Here is a 23,894-nt window from a genome sequence, read left to right as displayed (position 1 = left end):
CCTTCTGTGGTATAAGACCCAGTTATTGGGGACTGCCTACTTCCTACACACCTCATACAAGCTGACATTTGAACCACCCCATTTAATTAAACAATGTCATCTTTCAGAGCCTTGCTTCAATTTTTATTTCTTCTGTTAACTTCCCTGCCTGAAAATTATATTTCTGTAACTATTCCCTGTTGTGCAGATCTGATGCCTTTTGGTGTTCATAGCAATCCAGAGCTCCTTTTAAACTTAGAATAGAAACAGCAGTACTGAAATGTTTTTATTCTTCTTCTGTGATTCAGTTAATTCAGCAGTGGCCACCAGCACAAAAATCTACCCTGGAGAAAGAGGAAGATGGTGATGATTGTAATGGGATCAATCTAGACAAAGCAAAAGAAAGACTTCAGGAAGAGGATAAATTTGACAAAGAGGAATATAGGAAGAAAATTAAAGAAAAACACAGGGTAAGTATAATTTCATCCCATTTGTCAAAATATCAAATGGAAATAATGTGAAATGTTCGTATGTTCATTGGGGATGAAGGATTTTACTGGAAAAGAATTAATTATCTATTCAGTATTTCTTCTTGTTCTGGTCTGATGCATGAATCTAGGCAACACAAGAAGAGGTGTGGATCCATGGTTTGGTTTCACTAGTATTGCTATTCCCCATGAACATTGACATTCTTGTTAGTAAGTAATTTATGGCACTCCAATATGATTATCTGATTTTAAATAAATATGTACAAACAGTAACCGAACCGTATGAGTGGATGGGTCATAGACTTGTGGTTTTGTGGATCAATATTACATTTATTTATATGATAGACTGTTAGTAGATAAAAGGGTAAAATTTTAAGTAGCATAATAACAAGACTGTACTTCATCAAGAATGATGAGGACTAGAAAGCTCTGTACTAATGAGATTTTATGAGTGTGATATTTTATTTAAATGGCTATGCTTTGTGTAGAGGTGATTGAGAGTTACCAATGAATTATTCAAGAAATGTCATTGATGCAAGGTGATTGATTTCACTTATAATGTAAAGCTTTAATAGTAATAGTTTAAGCTCCTTTTTGGCATTTAAAAGAAATTAAATTATAGGACATAAAAATACAAAGATTGTTGCTGGGCCATTTATTTGTCATAAAACAGAGCTGAAAGTTTGAGAACTTGACAGCAGAGAATAGTTATAAATGTTACTCTTTCCCTGTAATGCTCTTCTGCTTCTTCTCATTATTCTTATTTATAGCAGATCTGTGGATGCAGCACATAAAAGACCAACCCCCTTTCCATGTGTGGAAGAAGAAATAATCTGTATTTCATAGAACAGATTATTAAACTTCCTGCGAACATGGGCTAAAAGGACAGGCAGTTATATGTTTTTGTTTTGGAGGAGACGAAATAGTGTTCTTTTGAGCCTGGTTTAGAATGAGAGTTTTGCATAATATGCCAAATTTGAATGTAAGATTGATTGTTGAACATGAAAGCCTTCTTAGGAACACTTTGGCTATGAGTGGTCATTAACTGAGGATTACCTATAGCAAACATGCATAGATTTGTGCACATTTCCTGTCAAAGGGCATTCCAAAGATGTGGGGCTACATGCCCCTGGCATTTCCAGGTTTCATGATTCATACTACATAATATAGGGGGCACGATGACTCAGCGGTTAAAGATACTGAGCTTGTAAGCTGGAAAGCTAACAGTCCAGATTTGAGACCCAAGCACTGTGCGACGGGGTCAGTTCCCGTTACTTGCCCAGCTCCTACCTGATGATGATGATGATGATAATAATAATAATAATAATAATAATAAGTAGAATAACATCCCGATTACCAAGATGTTCTTTTTCTGAGCACTATAAAGAACACAATTTCCCACTCTTCATACTCACACTTGTAATTTTTTCCTGTAATATACTCCTTGATCCATTTGGGTATTTTTTTTTTATCACTTAGAATGAGGTTTTTTTGGTTCTTCATTTTTTTAATTCCCCAGTTGTGACATGTTGGCAGGCATATTAAAATACTTAAGAAGTATACAGTACTGCAGGTCTCCAAACTATTGCCAAAAACCTGGATGTTTATTTGCAGAATTTTGATGTTAAGATAAATGTTATGGAAAAAGTCCCAACATCATGTAGTCTTTTTTTGGTTCTTCATTTTTTTAATAAATCTAATAACTTTTGTTTAGACTTTAGCCATCCCCACTGGAATTTTTTTTCTATGTTGTCCCTTACCCTACTACAAATACTTCTTTGTAGGATTTCTCTGCCCTTCTTAATGTCATTTAGCTAGTAGATATGGGTTGATAAATATCCTCATGCAAATAATACACTTATGAGCTGTGATGATGCAGTAGTTAGAATGCAATATTCTGCCAGCAGTTTGGCAGTTTGATTCCCAGTGGCCCAAGGTTGACTCAGCTTTCCATCTTTCCAAGGTTGGTAAAATGAGGACCCAGATTGTTGGGGGCAATATGCTGACTCTGTAAACTGTAACTGTGAACTGTAAACAATATGCATATTCTTTACCATGTAGATCTCTTACATTTCAGGTTGCAATTTTCCTGTTGCCATGTGTCAACAGATAGCCCCATCATGGCTTTGGACCATTGAAGCCTTCTTTAATAATACAAATAAAATGTTGACTCAATTATTAATCTTTGCTCCATCCGTGCCACATGCAATATACCTGTTAATAGCAAGGGACCAATATCAGTTTCGGAAGAGTTTTGCAAATGTTAGTCACAAATGAAGCAAAGCGTTCTGTTACTGCAAATATCTTCATACTTTTTTATGCAAACTAGTATCCCTAATCTAAAGACTGCTTTGCCAGGCAGCATAGGATTAGCTGCCTCCAAGCGTCTAGGAGATAACCTTCACTGCCCTGTCAGACTCAAGAATAATGAAATGCACATGGTGTGAATGGCAGATGATGTAAAGTATAACAAGTAAGCCAAGTGTCCATCCATGATATTTATGATAACATAATCACCCATTTTTTTCTTGGAGATTCTTATAAAATCTGTTTGACTGATGGCAATGCTTTTCAAACTGGGTGGGGGGGGGGAATAGCAAGCCAATTTGAGAGAGGTTGCAAATTTCTGGGTGATGAGAAGACTTTAAAAGCTGATGGGCATGAAGCACAATATCTATGAAGCTCTCACTTTATCAAAAGTGGAAGGAAATGGACCTGTGCTGCCCATGGAACATGGCCAATGAGTGATGGAGAAAAGTATAGCAGCCTGGCTGCTTTTTGTGACTTCCAGGTTTTATTTACAGTGGAAAATGAACACTAGAACCAGGATCACCCCACATACTAAACCCCAAACAAACTCTGCAGGATCACTGGACATGTTATGTGGACACAGCCAAAATGCAAAACTCATCTCCAACTCTTGGTTGCTAGAAGGATAGAAAAACTGTGGTGGTGCAGTGGTTAGAATGCAGTATTGCAGGCTAATTCTGCTAACTGCCAGAAGTTCAATCCTCACCGGCTGAAGTTGACTCAGCCTTTCATCCTTCTGAGGTGGGTAAAATGAGGACCCAGATTGTTGGGGGCAATATGCTGACTCTGTAAACTGCCTCCAGAGGGCTGTAAAGCACTGTGAAGTGGTATATAAATCTAAGTGCTATTGCTATTGCTTATGTATTAATTATCATTATAAAAGTGATGCATATGTACTTTTGCATAGAAAAGGACAGTTTTAAAAATGCATTGGATGTATGATTGGAATTTGCTCCGTTGTAGCATTGATGGTTTTGCCCTCTTGCCTTTCTTATTTTGCTGTGTTGTGCTTAAGTTATACAATGTCATCAAAATAGCACAGTGTAGCAATGTCTCCCTATGCCTGGAATAGTCTCTCTGATTAATTTTTAATGTTTTTCCCAAAATCTATTTTCAACTTCTGATTTGGCAACTGTCTGAATTTGCCCCATGCCCTTTCTCTGTCTCATCTCCTCACCTCTTCCTTTCTCCCAGGTCATTATTAATAGAGTGTTGCAGCTCCTTTTCAGTGGTAGTGCTTTAAGCAGAGCAACTAGGTTTTGAGAGAAATGGGCAAGTGACATAGGTTGACAGGATACAGCATAGAAGGTCACAACAAAGTAGCTTGGAAATTGGGCTGGAGGCGGTACAAAATTGAGTACTGACTTTATAGAGTCAAGGTATTTACACTGAATGTACAAGAATTGAACAAGTCATAATTGGGTTACTGACATCTAAAGATGTTTAAAGTTGACAAGAAAAGGAGAAGAACAATATCGCTGATGTTTAATCTGGAGTAGTTTGTGACCCATATCTCGCATTCTGACTTATTCATTAATTACCCTGACAATAATTGAAATAAATGGAGTCTTGATCAAGTAAATTATATGAATATTCTTTGATCTGTATGAGAGCATCCATTATGTTCAAATAAATATTGGGAACACAAGCAGCTACTATGGCAAAGAGAGCCAGGAAAATTCTTTACAGTTGCTTTCTTTATACTCTATAATACTAGGATGGAGAAATTCTCTTACACCCAGAGTAGAGAGCATCCTGTTTAGACTACCCTTTCCCAAATATGGTACCCATCAAACAGGAGTCGACAAAGGTCCATATAGTCAAAGCTATGGTTTTTCCAATAGTAATGTATGGCTCTGAGAATTAGTTCATAAAGAAAATTTGAGTGTTGATTGATGCTTTCAAATTGTGGTGTTGGAGAAGATTCTTGAGAGTTCCTTGGACTGCACAGAGATCAAATCAGTCAATCCTAAGGGAAATCAACCTTGACTATACTTTGGAAGAACAGATACTTTGGAAGGACAGAACTGAAGCTCAAATACCTTGGCCACCAAATAAGAGGAGAGGACTCATTGGAAAAGACTATGATGTTGGGAAAGATTGAAGGCAAAAGGAGAAGGGAATGGCAGAGGATGAGATGGTTAGATAGTGTCATCGATGCAGTGAGCATGAGTTTGGGCAGACTCTGGGAGACAGTGGGAGACTGGGGGAGGGGACTGGTGTGCTATGGTCCATGGGATTGTGAAGAGTCAGACATGACTTAGTGCCTAATTAACAAGTGCAGCGAATCACAGAGTTCATGATTTTTCTGTGTGCACCATAGAAAAAGAGACCTAAGCTCTAAAACGAATAATGGAAACCTTAAGGGTTTGTTAATGGATTTGAGAGTTCACTGTGACTACCAGCAGTCACATGGTTGGAAAAGATGAAGAATACTAACAGAAGACTTACACATTGGTGTCTTATTCTGTGGTTCAGTCATCCTGCTGTTGTTTAAAGTCCTATCCACCAGAAAGAAAATCTGCCACAGCCTGAGAGAGATAAATGTTTGGGCCATATATTTATCCCTCTACTTCTCTAAATTGAAAATAGATAGAGCATTTAGAAATACTGCAATCTACATTTATGTTAAGCCAACATTGCAGAATGCATAAATGCACTAGTAGAGAACATTTAGGCTACATAACAATTCAATAAGAAAAAGTCAATTTCACAATGTATTTTAAAACTCTAGCTGCAGTAGCTATCAGCCAAGCGAAGCACTGAATGTTGTTATCTAGCTGTAAATAATTTTTGCTAAGAAAGATTGCAAAAACAAAAGTAAGCCTTCTTGTGTTATATTTTCTATCAACATTTATAAACCCACAGGAGCCTCTGTGACTACAGGAATTTCTGGATCCAATTCAGAATTCTGGACCAAGCACTGTATAGTATTGGGTTACATCAGAGGTAGTCAACCTTGGCTCTTTTATGACTCGTGGACTTCAACTCCCAGAATTCCTGAGCCAGCTAGGGAATTGAAGTCCACGAGTCATAAAAGAGCCAAGGTTGACTACCCCTGGGTTACATCAAGCATTGTCTTGCTAAAGTTGAATTTGACTTTCAGGTAGAAACACTAAGTTCTCATTTATTATATATTAATGCTGCCCAAAATCTATAATCACTTATTAAAAGTAAGGCTGAATGGGAACACTTTCCGATCGTGTATTCATTATTATACCTACAAAAACTAATGGTGGTGCTATATAGGCATGTACAAAAAGGTTCTTCATAAAGTCCCATTTTTGTTTCAAGTTGCTTGTTTGTTCTACACTCCTTTATGTTCTTATCTTTAATTTTGTTCTTTACAGGAGAAAAGGCTTAAAGAAAAGGCAGCTAGAAGGGAAGCCAGGAAGATGAATGCAAAGGTAAGGAGGAGGAGGGAGATAATAATGGATACAAATAAAATAGATAAAAATAAAATAAAATAAAATTATAGGACATTCAGAGAAAATTTTCCATTACTGTACTGTAGTCTTTGTAGCAGAGAAAAAAGGGAGAAGGCAGAGAATGATTAGAAAGGGGATTTAAAATAAAATACATAGCTGCAATTTGCTATTATGTAAGATGTAATCCTTCCAGGATCTTAACTATGGTTAGTAAAAGGGGTCAGGTCTGGATCATGTCACCCCTTTTTAGCCAGACAACTTTTTCCTTTTGAAGGACATGTTCTGAAGTCTAAGCCATTGGGGCAAATGGCTTTAAAGCTAGAGAAATACATTGGGAATTTGGAGAGCATATTGTCAGCACCTTTGCAACATGGCTGCATAGAGATTTTTTTGTTTTACTAAAAGGCTACTATGGAATCCATTGTTGTTATTACCCATAGTTTGCTGAATAGGTCACTTCAGTCTAATTCATAGTAGCTAAGATCTTAGCAGGTAGATTCATATGTCCCATTAATACAAAGCTCATTAAGTCAGCATGTATGAGAAAAAATGATTAATGATAGTTTACTCTTGAACTGCTTTGCGTGTGCACACCTTAAGGGTGTTGGACCATCACAGTGTATAAGAAAGAAAGCCATGTGTGCAAGTTTTTAGTGTTCTGTTTGTGTTATTGTTTACTACTCTTTCACATTTTTTTTACAGTTTCAATCCTTGTATATTCATTGTCCTTTCCTCCTCCAAATTCTTTTCCCATGTCTCCCGGTTTCATCATTTGCATGTGTAATTTGAATATTGCAACAACTAATATTGCAGTAAATATTATGGATGCAGAATCGTGGATGGATTATCTTTTAAACAAAATGCTTACATGCCATGGATAAATCCAGAAACAAGCATTTTGATTTGAATGCAAATCACATGTTAAACTGTAATTTTGATTTGGTGTGTGTGTCTGTGTGTGTATTGCAGCAAAAAAAAGTTCAGCTCATTGAAGAGATACTGATTGGAAATGAATTTCCAGGATGAAGTTCTGATTATGTGCATCATTTGCCTTACTGCTCTTATTATATTGCATTGAAATAACCATAATTTTTATCTGGCTCTTAGCAAAGATTGGTCTCCTTTGATGCCATCTTTCTCTCTGTGTTCTCTGTGCCATCAGTGGAACTCAGAGAGTTGGTCTTGGAAAATGACATTCATTGTAGGCCAAAAAGAAGCAAGTAATTGCTATAAATCATCCAAGGAGAGACTGTACCTAGCAGTAATGATATTAAAAGATGGATTTCAGAAAAAAAAAACATGTTTCAGAATAACATTCAAATATTGGTAAGGCTGAAACAGTGGGTAGTAGTGGTAATAACAGTCTTAAAATTGTATAATATTCAGCCCAAGATTTGAATCGGGAAGTGAAATTTGAAATATGATAACAAGAGATTCTTTCCTACTGATAAAAAAGATGACATTTTCTTCTTTAGTTGTGCACAATCAAATCATTAAGGAGTCAGTACGGTGGAACATACTAAATCTGCGCTAAAAGGATCAGAGCAAAATGTCAGAATAATATATAATAGGCTTTGTCCATGACACCTAAAGAGCTGATGTTAATTATTACAGGCCAGCCTTCACAGATAATATACAGTGTTCACTAGTACTGGTATAGTATACTAGCTGTCCATAAGTGGTTCAAGATGTTGGCTATGTTCTTAATTATCAGAATGATAGGTCTTAACATATCTTTGGAGATGTTTCCTATATGGCCATTTCTGTTTCTTCTAGAAATAAGATAAAGAGTTGTATAAGGTTCAGCCTTTATTTATTGGAGTCTTGGGACCTGAAACTCATTGAGTTTCTTGAGACCTTTTGAGATAGACTGAAACCTTTTGATACATGTGATTTTGAGCTTAATAATTGTGCAAAAGAATTAATGGGTAGAGTTTTAACATCAGGACTCCTGAAAGGGCAGAGTAATATCAGAGCATTTCAATCTCTGCAGATATCAAAGTGAACATCTTGGAAAACAGACTTTAACAGCATCACTGAGCAAGAGATTGTTGAATAGACATACCTCAAAAGATTTCAAACTATCTCAATAAACACAATTTTTAAATGTTACAATTGTTAATAAGGTCCTGGCAATTATCTCACATGAAAGTTGCATCTGAATAACCCCCCCCCCCATCTCTTTCTTCTCCCATCTCATCCCAGTTTAAATCCTACATCTGTCCAGTTTAAATCCTATATTTGTCAGTTACTTTAGGCATTTGATGAAGTGAGCTTCAGCTCAAGTAAACTTACGCCTTTTAATAAAATGGACTAATCAGAAAAAGTGCTACCAGACTCCTGATTTTTTTTTTAGCTGTAATTTTGATGAGCTTGGAAGACGAGGCCATCCACAGGGCTAGTCTAGTTCACCTGGGCCACCACTGGGCAATCAAAAGCCCACCTTCTTTTTGCATGCATACCACAAGTTAAAAAGAGGGTGTTGATTATGTGATTGCAACTCCATCTTGACTTTTATGACTTCCTGCCCCTGTAGATGCCCATTATGAAATACCTCCTTTTCCAAACTGAAATATTTTCTAGCAACTAGCACCTTAATAAAATAGCCACTACCTAATATAAAATGTAAAGTTTTTCTTTACATTTATGAAATGCTTGTTTAATCATAAACAGAGATTTAAGATGCAGATATGTTAATTATAATTTTAAAAATGTTTTAATATATGGGACCCTATTATATTGGTAAGCCATCCAGAGTCGCTTTGTATAGTGAGATGTGTGGCAAATTAATTAATTAAATTAATTAAATATAAGAAAAACGTTCTTGCTCATTGGAGTTGGGAAAAAAAAACTTCTGCCTGGTTGCTCATTAAAAATGTCAAATTATTTTGGCAATGCTGAAATATTAAATTACCAGAGGACTGCCATTTTTGTAATAACTTCTTTTTACATGTTTTCATAAAGTCCATGATTTAATCTTTTTTTTCAATTTGAAAAAAAATTTCATAGCAATTGAGGGTCAAGCCTATTCTATTAAAATAGGTCCCATCTTCCATTCCCTTTATTTGTCACCCTATTAGACTATAGGCATCTTTGCATCCAGGAATTCTTATCTAGGTAGAAACATATTTGTGCATAACACACCCTGTCATTACAGGATGTTTCATATGACAATTTTGAATAAATAGCTGACGCTGTAGGGCAGCACCGTACCACCTCATGATTTATGAAAAGCATTTGTAGTTCTACAAGAATCCATCCGTAAATATTAAACTTCTTTCTGAAGCTTTGCATATCATAGAAGATAACTTTGCCCACAGAAAAATACATTTTAGCAATCTTTATTGGTGGTGTTAGGATAATAAAAAGAAAGGTCTTGTCTCAGTGTGAAATGAATGATTATAGTATGTAAAATTGAATAAAGAGACATAATAGGGATCTCAAAGTCTATTTTTATCATATTGAGTATTAAAATGGATGTTTAACCTGCACTAACTTCATAAACAATCACAGCATCTCTAATTGGAGCATCCAAAATAAAGTATTTTAAGTGTGGCCTTTAAATTTTCTTTGCACCGCAATGATTGTGAAATATTTTGTGGATGCATAATGTTCTTAGTTTTTCCAGTATTATAATCTAGTGAGTGTTGTATAGCTAGGTCTTGCAGGCATGTTTATAATTTACGAAAATAACCTATTATTCTACTTAGAAAATTTGCAGAAAGGGTAAAATGCTATTTTAAAATCCAGAATTGGGAGAAGTGCAATGCTGGCATCTCTTTTTACTTTGCTCTGCCTTCCCTCCAAGCATACCGATACTGGTTTTATACATTTCTTCAAATTAATAAAAATATAGGTAGTCTTCACTTACTGATTGCAATTGTGACTGGCAACTCTGTTGCTAAGTGTCACAATTATTAAGTTAAACATCATGCTAACTTACAGTGTCAATTCTGCTGCAGTCATTCAGTGAATCACTGCAGATCAGACATGTCAAACTCGTGACGTCGCATGACGTATCAGAGCTTTTCCCCCATTGTCGGCAATGGGGTGGGCGTGGTTTCCTCGTGACGCGTTCGGCCTACAGGCCGGCAGTTTGACACCCCTGCTGTAGATCATTAAGCACAATGTCACATGACCACAACTTGTGAGGTCTTTCTGGTTTCCCCACTGTTTTTTTGTTCTTTGGAAACTGATTATGAAGATTGCAAATGGCAATCATATGACTATGGGGTACAGTGAGGCCCCCAAATTTAACGACTGATCATAAGTCTCCTTTTTCAGCACTGTTGTAACTTCTAATAGTTGCTGAACAAGTGGTTGGTAAGCCAGGACTACCTATAAAGAAACAAAGGAAAGGAAATAATAAGAGACATTGAAAGAAGGATCAGGAAGAGAATTACTAGTCAGGAAGTTGAACAATTAACAGTGAATAATACTGGCAAAGGACTCAGTTACCTATCAAGAATTCTCATTGCTATGTGTGTTCAAGAAGGGATTAGACTGTCATTTGTTGAAGATGTTTCAGTTTGAATTCTGGGACTGAGCAGGAAATAGGTCTGAGGAGTCCTTGATGCTCTCTGATCTTGGTTTTTTTCTTGCAGACATTTCATTACCCCAACTAGATAAAATCATCAGTGCTAGTCCATTATGATGTTACTAGCACTGATGATGTTACCTAGTTTGGGTAAAATGAAACATCTGCAAGAAATCAGCCAAGCTCAGAGAGCACCAAAGACCCTTCATTTCCTACCCTGAGCTACAAATATTCTCTTTTAGAGGAAATAGGACCGAATGGCCAATATGGCTCCTTCTGTATCTGAGATCCCACTGACATCTATGGAAAATAAAATACATTCAATAACACAAGGGTTCATATTAGAGAATACTCTGCTGTTGACTGCTTCAGACTTGGGAAAAAAAGTGACTCCTTGTCGCTTTTAAAATACACATAAACAATTTTAGGTGCGCAATCTCCAGTTTGGGGAGGACTGATTAATATACTTTATTTCTGTAACAAGTGTACTATATAATGCAAAGCAAAATCATGAAGCAGAGATCACAATGTTCCGATCATTGTAGGCACCAGTTCGGTAGGGGGCATTTCACCTAATTCCTTCATTCTTAGGGCCATATAGACTGTCCAGGCCATTTTTGCAACTGTACATAACTTCTTGTAACTGAACAATGCGGACTGAACAATGTCCCTTACGTATACATATACATATACAGGGCTTTTTTTCTCATAGAACGCCCAGAACGGATTTCTGGCACCTTTTTTGGATGGAACCTTGTAGGGTAGGCAAGGCGGGTTGTATGACGTGTGTGAGTTCCGGCACCTTTTTTTTTTTTTTTTTTTTAGAAAAAAAGCACTGTACATATACATATACATATGTGTGTGTGTGTGAGAGAGAGACAGAGAGAGACATACATACACATCTTTGCATCAAAAACATCTAGCAAGCATTGAAGTCATTTTTTTCAATAATCAGTAAAATATATGATCATAAATGCATCGAAGCAGCAGATCACATAAACCAGCCTTCACAAACCTGTGCCTTCCAGATATATTGGGGCAGTAATTCCCAGACTACTGCAATTGTCAAAATATTTAGGATTTGTATAGTGTTTTCCAAAAATTCAAAATTCTTTGTACTTATATCTTCTTGCAATCAGCTAGTACAATATTATTATCCCATAATATTATATTACAAAGTTAAGGTGAAGGAGTAGGCAGGAACTGAATTTGAGAAAGACTGACTTGCTTAGGGGCTGCTTAGAACATTTTTGACAGATGTAATTTTTCATACCCTGGATTTTTATATCTCAGTTTCATAGCCTACTCCTACACCTCAAGTTCCCAGGGCTAGTTGGCTTTCTTTTCAGTTCCTTCTCTTTTGCATGAGAGAAATAAATCCCAATTCTGAGCTTTCATTTAGAACAAAGTATAGTTCTGATTTATCAATCTCTCTGCCCCGCCCCCTATATTAAAAAAAGCAATGGAAGAAAACTGGTTAACTATTTATAATGGATCAAAATGGCTATCTCCAATTTGTCACTGGAATCTTATTTTTTCTTCAGAATACCATCCTTAAGTTAGTCACAGTCGATGAAGGGTATTTGTAATATGTATCATTCAAGAAAATGTCCCAAGCCAGACAGACTATTGTATTTACAAATTATCTGTGCAATTAATCCAAAAGCAGGAATCACAAATAATTCAAAATGACTGTAATTCAGGTGTAGTAATTGCAATTCCTGATATAGATAACAGTCCTGTATTACTAGTAATTTATCTCCAAACAACCTGGGCAGGAATAATGCTGATGGCTGAATCCAGAAGAAAGGAATCTGCTATACATTCAAAAGTCAAAATTAGGATCACCCACTCCATCTCTCTCTCTACTCAACATTTTGGATTTATCCAACATAATGAGAGCCCATTTGGTATAGTAGTTAAGGGACCAGGCTAGAAAACCAGGAACTGAGTTCTAGTCCTACCTTGAGTATGAAGCCATCTGGGTGATGTTGTGTGAGTCTCTCTCACTCTCAGCCCTAGGAATGGCAAACCATTTTTGAAATCTTGCCAAGAAAACTGCAGGGACTTGTCCAGACAGTTGCCAAGAGTCCAAAATAAATAAATAAAAATAACATCTTGGTTTGAAGGCACACATACTCAACGTGTACCGTATATTCTGGTGTATAAGATGACTTTCTAAACTCTGAAAATCTTCTCAAAAGTCGGGGGTCGTCTTATACGCCCAGTCGTCTTATACGCCGGAAAATACGGGTATTCTATTTTATTCCTTTATACATGTGGTTTGGCATATTAACTCATCAAGTTTTCTCTCTCCCCCCCTCTCGCTCAAACTCTATATTTTAACTGGAAAAGTTGGGGGTCGTCTTATACGCCCAGTCGTTTTATATGCCGGAAAATACGGTAAATCCTCCCCTCCCCTAAACCATTCACAAATTTTCTTGGAGCAACTGGAAACAAGTCCTAATTGAGTTAAGCAATTTGACTCTAGACTGAAAGCACAGGGGGAAGATGGCAGCATCACAGCAGTAGGTGTTGTTCCCAATGGCACATATTTAGTAAACTGCCTGAATTGATCTCTCTCTCTCTCTCTTTGCACATAGTACAAGTTTAATCAGTTCATTACAGTATGTAGATTATGTGTGGGGCCTCGTGCAATTATCTCTCCTCCTCAAAAAAATCTCCAAATTTTAAATTAGAGTTCTCCACCTGCTGTTCTTCTCCCAGTTTGTAATGGCTTGCATTTCAACTGACATGCTCCTCACACTATAATTAGTAGCTCCCCATAACCCCCTCCACCCCAAGTTATAATCAGCAATCAGAAAAATATTGTCTCTGTGCTGGTTAATTATTTTAAGAGTGATTATTCAAACTAATTGGCATGCTGTCATTAATATTCCAGTTGCTCAAGAAGCCTGGGTGCATAGTTAAACTTATTTTGAAATCTGGATTGTTTTAAAAAATACTGAAAATGCACAGCATTTGTCTGTTTTTCACTGTTAATGCCAAATTCAAAGTATATTTTTGAGTTTAAGCACAGTGTTGCACTGAAAGAACCTTCACTGTTTTGCATTTTCTCTAAGCTTGAAATTTTAACATTTCTTGACTTAACTAGGATTTTAAAATGGCTATTTGCATAAGATTATTTGACAGTTGTGTCAGTAAATCATATAGAGAGCCAGTATTAGTGATCATTAATTTACCATTAACTTCTTTGAGATGAAAATCATTAGAAAAGCATTAGACCTCTTTCTCAAAGATAATGTTATAGACCCCATCAGTTGAAGAATTTTGACTGATGGGGTCTAGAAGAGAATCTTTTCTACCATCATCTCTGTACTTTGAAATATTCTTCCCTCAAAAGTGATGTGAGCCCCCGCTGTTCTGGCTTTTCAGAAGAGTTTGAAAACCTATTTCTGCTGACTTGTTTGGGACTCACAGGGAATATGCAACATTGGACTTGGCTAGCACATTTCTTTAACTTTAATTATTGTTTTCGTATTTTAGCGACCTCCTACATGCATGCATGCATACATACATATATACATACAGGCAAATGTAAAGGTAAAAGTTTTCCCTCTCCAGTCGTGTCCAACTCTAGGACTCAGTGCTCAGCTCCGTTTCCTAGCCGAGGGAGCCAGCGTTATCTGGAGATGTTTCCACAGTCATGTGGCTAGCATGACATCAACGTTGCAGCGCAGAGCATGCAGCACAACATGGACCACTCTTATCTTCCCGCCAAAGTATTTATCTACTCACATTTTCATGCTTTCAAACTGTTGGCTGGGCAAGAGCTGGGGCAAGAACAGAGCTTTCCCTTACGCTCGGGTCTCGAACCCGCACTGTCAACTTTCCAGCTGACAAGCTCGGCTTCTTAAGCGCTGAGCCATTATGTGTGTGTGTGAGTGCGCGCGTGTGTGTAGTTTTTAGTTGTATACCACCCACAGTTGCTCTGTGAATGAGATGAGGAGTCTCTAAATTTAATATATAAACTAATAAATAAAAACCAATGCATAATAATTTCAGTAATGTATGTTGATTGCCTGACAGAAAAAGATCTACAGTTCTAATGTAAAATTTGTAATTTATTATGTGAATATTTATTTATTTATTTATTTATTAAATTAAATTAAATTAAATTAAATTAAATTAAATTAAATTAAATTAAATTAAATTAAATTAAATTAAATTAAATTAAATTAAATTAAATTAAATTAAATTAATTAATTTAATTTATTAAATTTATACACCAGTCATTTCTTTGTCAAGGGACTCTTGGCTTTTGCAAACGGTTCCAGCATCACATACTTCACTTTTCTGTATTTTAACGTGCAAATATGGGGCAGAGTTCACTGCTGTTCTTCTTGGTTTTTGACAGAAATACAGCATCTGCTTGTTTGAAGATGTACCACCCATAGTTGTCAGGTTTCCTTCAAATATATTTCTGTACAACTAAAATGCTTTGAGTCACAACTTCTTTTGTTTTTGATTAAACAGCCATATGCTTTAGAATTAAACAGTCTCAGTTGTTATATTAAATTTGTAGATGACTTGCTACCTTACAAAACTCAATTACTTCATATCCCCATCAGCCTTTTTAGAATGAACAGATGGAACACTTCTGCTGTGCCATCATGTTTCCTTGACTTATGATTAGAATTTGTAAAGATACTGTGTCTCTCACATGTTTTGTATTTCTCCTGGCTGAAGATCTGATTTTGATTGCTCTCTTTCTTAGGCTGCAGACTTTATGCAGCTGGGTCCCCTTCTGGCTTATAAAACATATCTGAAACCAACAGCAGTTCAAGATGGGAAGAAATGGCCCTTGATTTCATTCTTTCTGAGATAGATCACCTCAAAGATAATTACCTATCCCTCTTGCCCAATTTGTAGTTCACCTGGCAGATTTGCACTTATCTCTAGGATGCAGGAAGACATTTGAAATTATTTTATTGCAGACAGAAAAAAAATCCACTGCCTTGTTACAGATTTTTTTTTTAAAAAAAAGTGTTGGGGGAAACAAGGAGAAAAATAATTGGAAAATAATACCACAAACAAAACAACTCCAGTCTGGGTGACCAAATTGCTTTTCATGACCAGTGACTGTTTCTTTAAAAAGACTAATTCAGATGTTGACAAAGAACAAAATAATACATATCAACAGTTACTAGTTTTAACCTTTCAAAGTTGTATAATAGTTTTTTGGGGCATGAGTCTAAAATATAATAAAAGCCAAGAAGAACATGTTTATCCTTGTACAATGATTAATTTAAAATCATATTGATAATCTGTTGCATTTAATCCAAATGTGAACAAGAACAAGGAAAGCTGGATTGTATGAATTAATGCTGCAATTACCTGATTGCATCTCCAATATGATTAAAATGAACAACCTTCTATATAAACATAAAACAAAATGTTCTTTTGTATTAATCTAATTTTAAGGTAATTGAGTAGTTTCAAATTAATTATAACCATGTTCTACTAATTTAAAAAAACAGGACATTCATTCTCATTCTAAAGGTTATATAAATAGGTAATATCAATTTCATCAAATTCCTTCAGCTTTTTGTGAAAATAGATTACTGACTTTGATTGATTTCTCTGAAACACATACAAATGTACCAGATGTACAGCTATACCATTAGGGCCAAAAAGTTAAAATAATAAATATTTAAGTTGAATAAACTGCAGAGAAAAACTCCAAGATAAACCAAACTGAATTGTGTAAAGAAAGAAACGAGAAAAAAAGAAGAAAAAAAGGAAATATGAAATAAAGGAAAGAATCATAAAAAGTGGCATTTTCCAATCTTCCTCATAACAAGTATTAACAAATTTGATAGCTCACAGTCCTACAGTCCTCAACTTATGAACACAATTGAGCCCAAAATTTATGTTATTAAGCGAGACATTTGTTAAGGGAATTTTTCCCCATTTTATGACCTTACTTGCCACAGTTGTTAAGTGAATTAGTCCGGTTGTTAAATTAGTAACAAGGTTGTTAAGGAAATCTGGGTTCTCCATTGACTTTGCTTGTCAGAAGGTCACAGAAGTTGATCACATGACCCTGGGACACTGCAGTCATAAATATGAGTCAGTTGCCAAGCATCTGAATTTTGATCATGTGACAATGGGATGCTTCAGTGGTCATAAGTGTGTAAAAGATGTCATAAGTCACTTTTTTCAGTGATGTTTTAACTGAATGGTCACTAAATGAACTGTTGTAAGTAAAGGGCTACTTGTATAAGATTGAAAATAGATATCACATCTTCCAATAATCCATCCTTTATCTATAAGAAAATCAATAAGACATCAACTTTTCAATCCTGGTATCAGCAAAAAGTTCTTAAAGGTTTGCCAGAATTTCATAAAAATATGTCTTATTTTAACCTTGATCAAATAAACCAACTTGATCAAATAAACCAATTTCCTTTTACCTCAGAAAATCTTAATTTCTAGCTCATTAAAATATTGCCATAGGATTTGATGTCTCTTCAATTCTTTGTTCCATTGCATAGGCTTCTGTAAATTCAATAAAAAGGGTAAGAGATAAGAGATAGAATTGTTATGAATTGGCATTGTAGTTGCAGTTCTAAGGAATAGTTACATGGGAAGAGAATTGAATCCGTGAAATGAGTGGCAAATGAATGGATAAATAAATTTCAACATTGATTCCTATCTGTAGTGGGTGAAAAATGTTGCTTTAAAACATTTATTTTGCAACCGTTTTTATTTTTTAGCTTCTTATCCTATAGGCTGTGTGGGTGATTGTTCTGCTATAGAGATATAGTTTTGCCATTCTATTATGCTTATACTTTTAAAAAGCTTGCATTCTTCAAGCAAAGCATCTAATTTATTTACTTATTTAATTTATAATCAGCCTCAAAACAGTTTGCATAGTTTGCTTGGTTTACAAAAATATGAAGACATTGAGGCAACTTCTTTATGGAAAAAGGCAAAGGTAGAGAAATAAAAGATTTGTAGCCAAAAGAAAGATTTTCTCCCTGTCTTATTTATCTAGGACTTTGGACAGTAAAATGAAATCAATGGATAATAAACCTAGGACAAACAAAAGAAAATGTGAATTTGTTATCACAACAAATTGTATTCTCTGCTACCTGAGTCATTTTTAAAAAGGATTTAGACAAAATCATAGAGAAATTACATTTTTAGAGGTGGCATATCAGTCAGTTTTAATATTTGAACTCAATTGCATTGAGTGCTGGAATGGTGTGATAAAAAGGAAAAGATAATAGGATCTTCAGACTTCATCGGGAAGTCTTTTAATGATTTTTTTCCTTGAAGTTTCAATCTGGCATTATATCATTATTCATGGGACATTTGTTTTTGTAGGTAAATTGAATTTATCTCAAATCTATTTAAAAGGTCTCCTGAATCTTGGGAACCATCTTGCTAAAAGCATTGTTTGAACATAATTTATAAAGCACCACATTAAAGAAATGCAGCAGTATTGGGAGGTTCATTATACCAAGGTCTGATGTGCATTCATTGTTGGTGTTATTGTACCTCATTGATAATTTTTGTTATGTGTTGCTTCAATTCCTCATTAACTGCTGAGTTAATGAATTATGATTACAAAATTTCAGGCAGGCAGGCAGGGAGAGAGAGAGAGAGAGAGGTATAGATATAGATATATAGATCTTTTTAGAATTGCAGGAAGAAAAAGTATGTTTGAGATGCTAAGGACAATATCTTTTATATGCATTTCAAATGTTATTCTATTTCCTTTGCATTTTAACAGATTAATAATTGCATTCCACTGAAAATCTTTCTGGTGAATTCAGTGTTATGGTGGGAATATAAAGAAAATATAAAGAAAATTAAAATGATCAAAGTTGCCTGTAGAAGTGTTATAATCAACTAGGAATATAAGACAATATTCTGTGAAGTATCAAAATATTTTGAATATTGTTTAGAAAGTAGAATATCTTCAGATGGATAAATGTGACAGATGATGATGATGATGATGATGATGATTATTATTATTATTATTATTAATTCACAACACAAATGAGTTCTGTTGTAATGTATAACATATTTAACCAATTTCATCCTGTCTAAAGTTTTTATTAACCTTTTTGGTGGGTATTTTGGAATAGTAAAACTAACATTTTGGGCAGAAGACTAGATTGAACCTGTTCCCTGAAATGGTGGCTTTGTATATGAGGAAGAATAGTTGTTGCTTTTGTTGTTATTCCCCATTCATAATGGGGCTATTTTCACATAAAGAAATCAAAGAATGATGGAGGGGATAATCTAATCATCCTTCTGCAGCATGCAGGGGAATCATCTTCAGGAGATGTTTGTGAAACTGCTTCTTAAAACCTTCCACAACCTCCACAGGATGACAATACCACTATTGTACAGATTATTGCTTGGCAAGGTTCCATTGGAAATACTTTGTTGGTTTTGTATGCAAATCAAAAAGAATTTTGTATTCTAGAAGTTTTATCTATGGAGATTCTCAATCATCCAGATCACAGTTGTCTTAAAGATACTTTTTCCAAAAGCGACTAGACTTTCTTGGTTTTTTCCTTTGAAAACATTTTGCTTCTCATCCAAGGAGCTTCTTTAGTTCATTCTCTCTTTTCCTCTTCTGTTTAATTTTCTTACTTCTGGCAACAGGTCTGGAGATAGGACAAAGAATCTTCTCCATCTCAGGTTTTCAAATTTCTGGTCTTACCCAGGGAAAGTTATAGGCAAATAGCATCATCATGTTTGCTATTGTAACTCTGCACTGTTGTTCATAAAAGATATCATACCTAATCTTGCCTGATCATTAAGGTCTAAAAATAAAATAAAATAAAATGTGATTGAGTCATAAAGCTCCATTCATATTGAAATCCAAATGTTGGTTGCTTGCCAGACATTGTTGCTACTTAGCTGATGACTCCATCGTGTTTTTTTTAACTATGCAGCAAAAACTGAGTCAGCCTAATTAAAATGATTTTGAAAACGTGGAGTATTTAGCTTTGAAATTTGTTCTTTGTGGAGGAAAAAAATACAAATAACGTGACAAGTTACTTTACATTTAAGCATGTTGCAAATTTGAGCTGAATTTTGAGGTATCTTCTGATACCTATCTGAGGTAGTAAGTGCTTTTTATCAGTAATTTCCCATTTATAAAAGAGTATTCCAAGATAAATTAATCAGGTTCCTATTTTTTATTTTCTTAAAAGGTTATAGTAGTGACCTTGAGTAAGAATTTTTTTTTGCAAAACTTGCAGAGATCATATTTTTGGGAAGGATAACTGAAGTTTCATAACAATTGCAAAGATTAGAGTTTCTTAGTATTTTCATCAGGCAACATGGTTCAGAATCAGGTAAGAAAATAAGTAGAAATTTTTAGAGAACTTCCAGACACACAAACTGGATCTGATCAGATACCAGATATAATTGCAACAGAACCATAGATTTTGAAGTAGCCAATGATCTCCCTGCTCAATGTATAATCCAGTTTAAAAATATATCTCTTTATAATTCGTTCCCTACTGATGAACTCATCTTACCATCAGGAAGTCTTTATCTGTTAGAGCAGTGGTTCTCAACCTTTTTAATGCCGCGACCCCAACCGATCGTAAGTCGAGGACTAAACCGGTCGTAAATCGAGGACTAAACTGGCCGTAAGTCGACTAAACCGGTCGTAAGTTGAGGATACCCAACCGGTCGTAAGTCGAGGACTTTCCCTGCCCGGGAGCGCCGCGCATGCGTGGTTCCGCCCCCTGCGCCGGCCGAGGCATAGCTGGCAAGCGGCAGAGATGGAGCAGGCTGACCACCAGCTGGCCCAGCCCAAGGGAGGTAAGGCACCCGCCGGAAAAGGAGGAAAAAATGGCAGACAAAAAAAATGGCGGACAAAAAATGGCGGACAGCCTTGCTTGGCGACCCCCATGAAATGGTCGATTGACCCCAAATGGGGTCCCGACCCACAGGTTGAGAACCACTGTGTTAGAGGCATTTATTTATTTTTATTTAGATTGATATTGTGCCTTTTGTTCAGGAACTGAAGGCAGTATACAAGATGCTCCATCTTCCTGTTATTTCCACAACATTATTCTGAACTAGATTGGGTTGAGAGACAGATGACCCAAAGTCATCCAGTGAGTTTCTCTGGCTAAAAGTAGATTTGAACCTGGATTTCAATGATATCAGCTGACTACTTCACTACACACGGTCATTTTGCAATAACATGACCTGCTGTTTCTGAAACACTATTTTTGTCCTCATTATTTAAAACATTTATTTTAATCTACCCATAATTTTTTCATCTCATCTCTCTGCAGCTAGCACCTACCTTCTAATTGATAAAGAGTTCTTCATTTATATTTACCACTATATCCATAAATTGAAAACTTTCAGCTGAACTTACTATAACCTTGGAGTTTTACATTGGATTATAAAAAAAAATCAGCATCTTTGAATCTAGGAGTAAGAATCTTAGTTTGCAAAATATTTCAGGGGTATAACATCCTCCCTCAGTGTGAGAGTGGCGTCCCATTTCAAACTTTAGATCATATCATGACTGGCTGAAAACTGGAGGCATATACTGGTCCAATATCTGACTTTTTTTCAGATAAATGATGCCATGCTTCAATGGTTTAGTGTCCTAGACATTGGTATCTGAATATAGATATTTTTAACATTCATGTTTTACTGTGTTTTTAATTTAAGTGAAATATTAATATATGTTGTAAGGCCATGTAAATTATGGCACATGCTAAATAAATAAATAAATGAATTTCAGAGAAGGGACCATCTGCTTGTGAGCAGGTGGTCATATAAGCTGAATAAAATAAATATAATTATATAATCAAATAGATATTCCTTAGTCAAACAGATATTCTCCTTAGATCAAGGAGAGAAGCAACCTAGAACTAAGGAGAAATTTCCTAACAATGAGAACAATTAACCAATGGAACAGCTTGGATTCAGAAATTGTGCATGCTCCATTGCTGGAGGCTTTTAAGAAGAGAGCGGACAGCCACTTGTCTGAAATGGTATAGGTTCTCCTGCTTGAGCAGGAGATTGAACTAGAACAGGGCTTTTCAACCAGTGGTACGGGTACCACCTGTGGTACATTGGCACCTGGCAGGTGGTACGCGACCATCCTAGGAAAGTAGTAATGGGGGAGGGGAATGAGCTGAACCGGTGGCAGCACCGCACAAGCCTGAGCGAGAGATGGCTGGAGCTGCAGGGCTGTCAGGGCTCAGCGGAAGCGCCAGGATCAGCACTTCTTTGGGGCTGTCAGGGCTCAGTGGAAGTGCCAGGATCAGTGCCAGGCTCCAGTTGGAGCTCGGCGCTGATCCTGGCACTTCTGGTAAGCCCAGAAGAAGCGCCGATCAGCTGGAATGTTGCAGCCTCTCCAGGGTCTTGTGATTTACATTCAGATGCTTGGCAACTGATTCATATTTATGACGGTCACAGTGTCCCAGGGTCATGTGAAGTGACCAAAACCTGCTGCAACCACCCAGCAGACGGGGGGAATAAAAACCAAACACCCCCCCACCCCACCCCCGCTGCCAATCACAACAATGAAAACCTCGGACAGGAGGAAGAGCGCCGTCGGGCAGGCAGGCAGGTGTCTTGCGTGACTGTGGCTCAGGGGGCACTTTTTTCAGTGTCATTGTAACTTCGAACAGTCACTAAGTGAACTGTTGTAAGTTGAGGACTACCTGTACTTTATCACTTTTTTCCCTTTTTTTTGGTCATCAAGGTTTTGACACCTTGCTAGGCGACTGGTAGTACTCGGATATTGCCATATCCTAAAAGTGGTACAGTGGGTGAAAAGGTTGAAAAGCCCTGAACTAGAAGACCTCCCAGATCCCTTCCAATTGTTATTCTATTAAATTCCTCGTTTATTAGGCAGGCAAGTAAAAATATCTTTCTTGTATCCAGATATAGTTAGCAAAAGGATCAGAAGGATCAGAAATGTCTTCTTTTTATCCTATTGAATTACTTATTTAATTTAATTAGATACAAACATACACACGTCCAATCTTTGGGATTCTCTAAATAACATCTTTTCCTTTCAATAAACCTGAATTATCTCTATCTATGATAACCTAGCTTTATTGGTCGTTGAACGGTTGTTAGGGACTTGGCACAATGGAGCGATAACAGTCAGTACTGATTGATTCTAAATTCTCTAGAGGTCAGAATAAAGCATTTTATTTGACTGGCAAAAAAAGTAGAGTAAATGAATAAATAAGGGGCAAGGAAATAATTATAAGCACCTGGTTCCATTAAAATCCCTCCCCCCCAAGATTCTAGCTATTACTGGCAAAGGTATTTCTACTGTATGTGAGATATATAGTTCCCTATAGTAAAAAACAGAAATAGGGGAGTGTGAAACCACTACTAATGCTTCTCTTCCCTTTTGTTTCTGTCTTTCTCCTGCTCCATTGCCTTTCTTTGCCCACCGTCTTTTCTCAGCCCCGCAGACTGCCTAAAGAATGAAAAATGGCTCTTGTCAAGGCCTGAATATACAGTACTTGAGTTGCCTCATTTAGCCCCAAGACCCAGGTTTTGTTCACCATTGTGAAACTGAGAAAACACAGTGCTCAGTAGAGCTGTTATGAGATACAAAATGCAGGACCTGTACATTTATGCCAGGGGTTTATAGAGAAAAAGGAGTTACTTTATTGCTTTATCCCATTTTCTGTTCAGCAAAAATACTTGTTCCTGGGTATCTTGGGAGCTTTCTGCCCAGAAGATAGCATGAGTTTGTCATGAATGAATCTTAACCTAAAGTTTTCAAGTCCTGAAGCACAATTCAGGGAACTTTCTTGCAGATTGTCAATTAGGATTAACTGAAAGTTTATGCACACTTTTCATATAATACTTAATCAAATTAATACAAAAAATAATTTGGGGCAGATATACCAATAGGAGAGCCTCCATTCCACTTATTCATTCATTTACAACATGTATTTTATGATGTTTGCTTGTGGAAATTCAAGATGGTGGTCTGTTAAACCATCTCCTAATATCCTCTGAGCCATACTATTTTTAAAAAATGGTTGCCTATTGCTCTCCGAATTTGATCCCTGGGCTTAAAATGATTTTTCTAAGTTACATTTTTCTTGATAAAGCAAATCCAATCCTTAAATTGTGGTTGGATTTGTTTAATCTTTG

The 23,894-nt window shown here is 36.2% G+C and overlaps 1 protein-coding gene across 1 annotated transcript in view; it reads left to right on the top strand.

Moving 5' to 3' along the window:
* The window catches only part of DDX10 (DEAD-box helicase 10), a 146,945-nt gene that overhangs the window by 103,771 nt on the left and 19,280 nt on the right, over positions 1–23,894 (top strand). Inside the window, exons 16-17 of the mRNA XM_015812934.1 lie at positions 288–449; positions 6,128–6,184. Of these exons, the coding sequence (XP_015668420.1) occupies positions 288–449; positions 6,128–6,184 (219 nt within the window). The remainder of the gene's footprint in view (positions 1–287; positions 450–6,127; positions 6,185–23,894) is intronic.

The sequence above is a fragment of the Protobothrops mucrosquamatus genome, unplaced genomic scaffold (genome assembly GCF_001527695.2).
Source record: "Protobothrops mucrosquamatus isolate PMUCROS unplaced genomic scaffold, P.Mucros_1.0 scaffold_66, whole genome shotgun sequence".
Classification (NCBI taxonomy): Eukaryota; Metazoa; Chordata; class Lepidosauria; order Squamata; family Viperidae; genus Protobothrops; species Protobothrops mucrosquamatus.
This window is presented reverse-complemented; position numbering and strand designations above follow the sequence as displayed.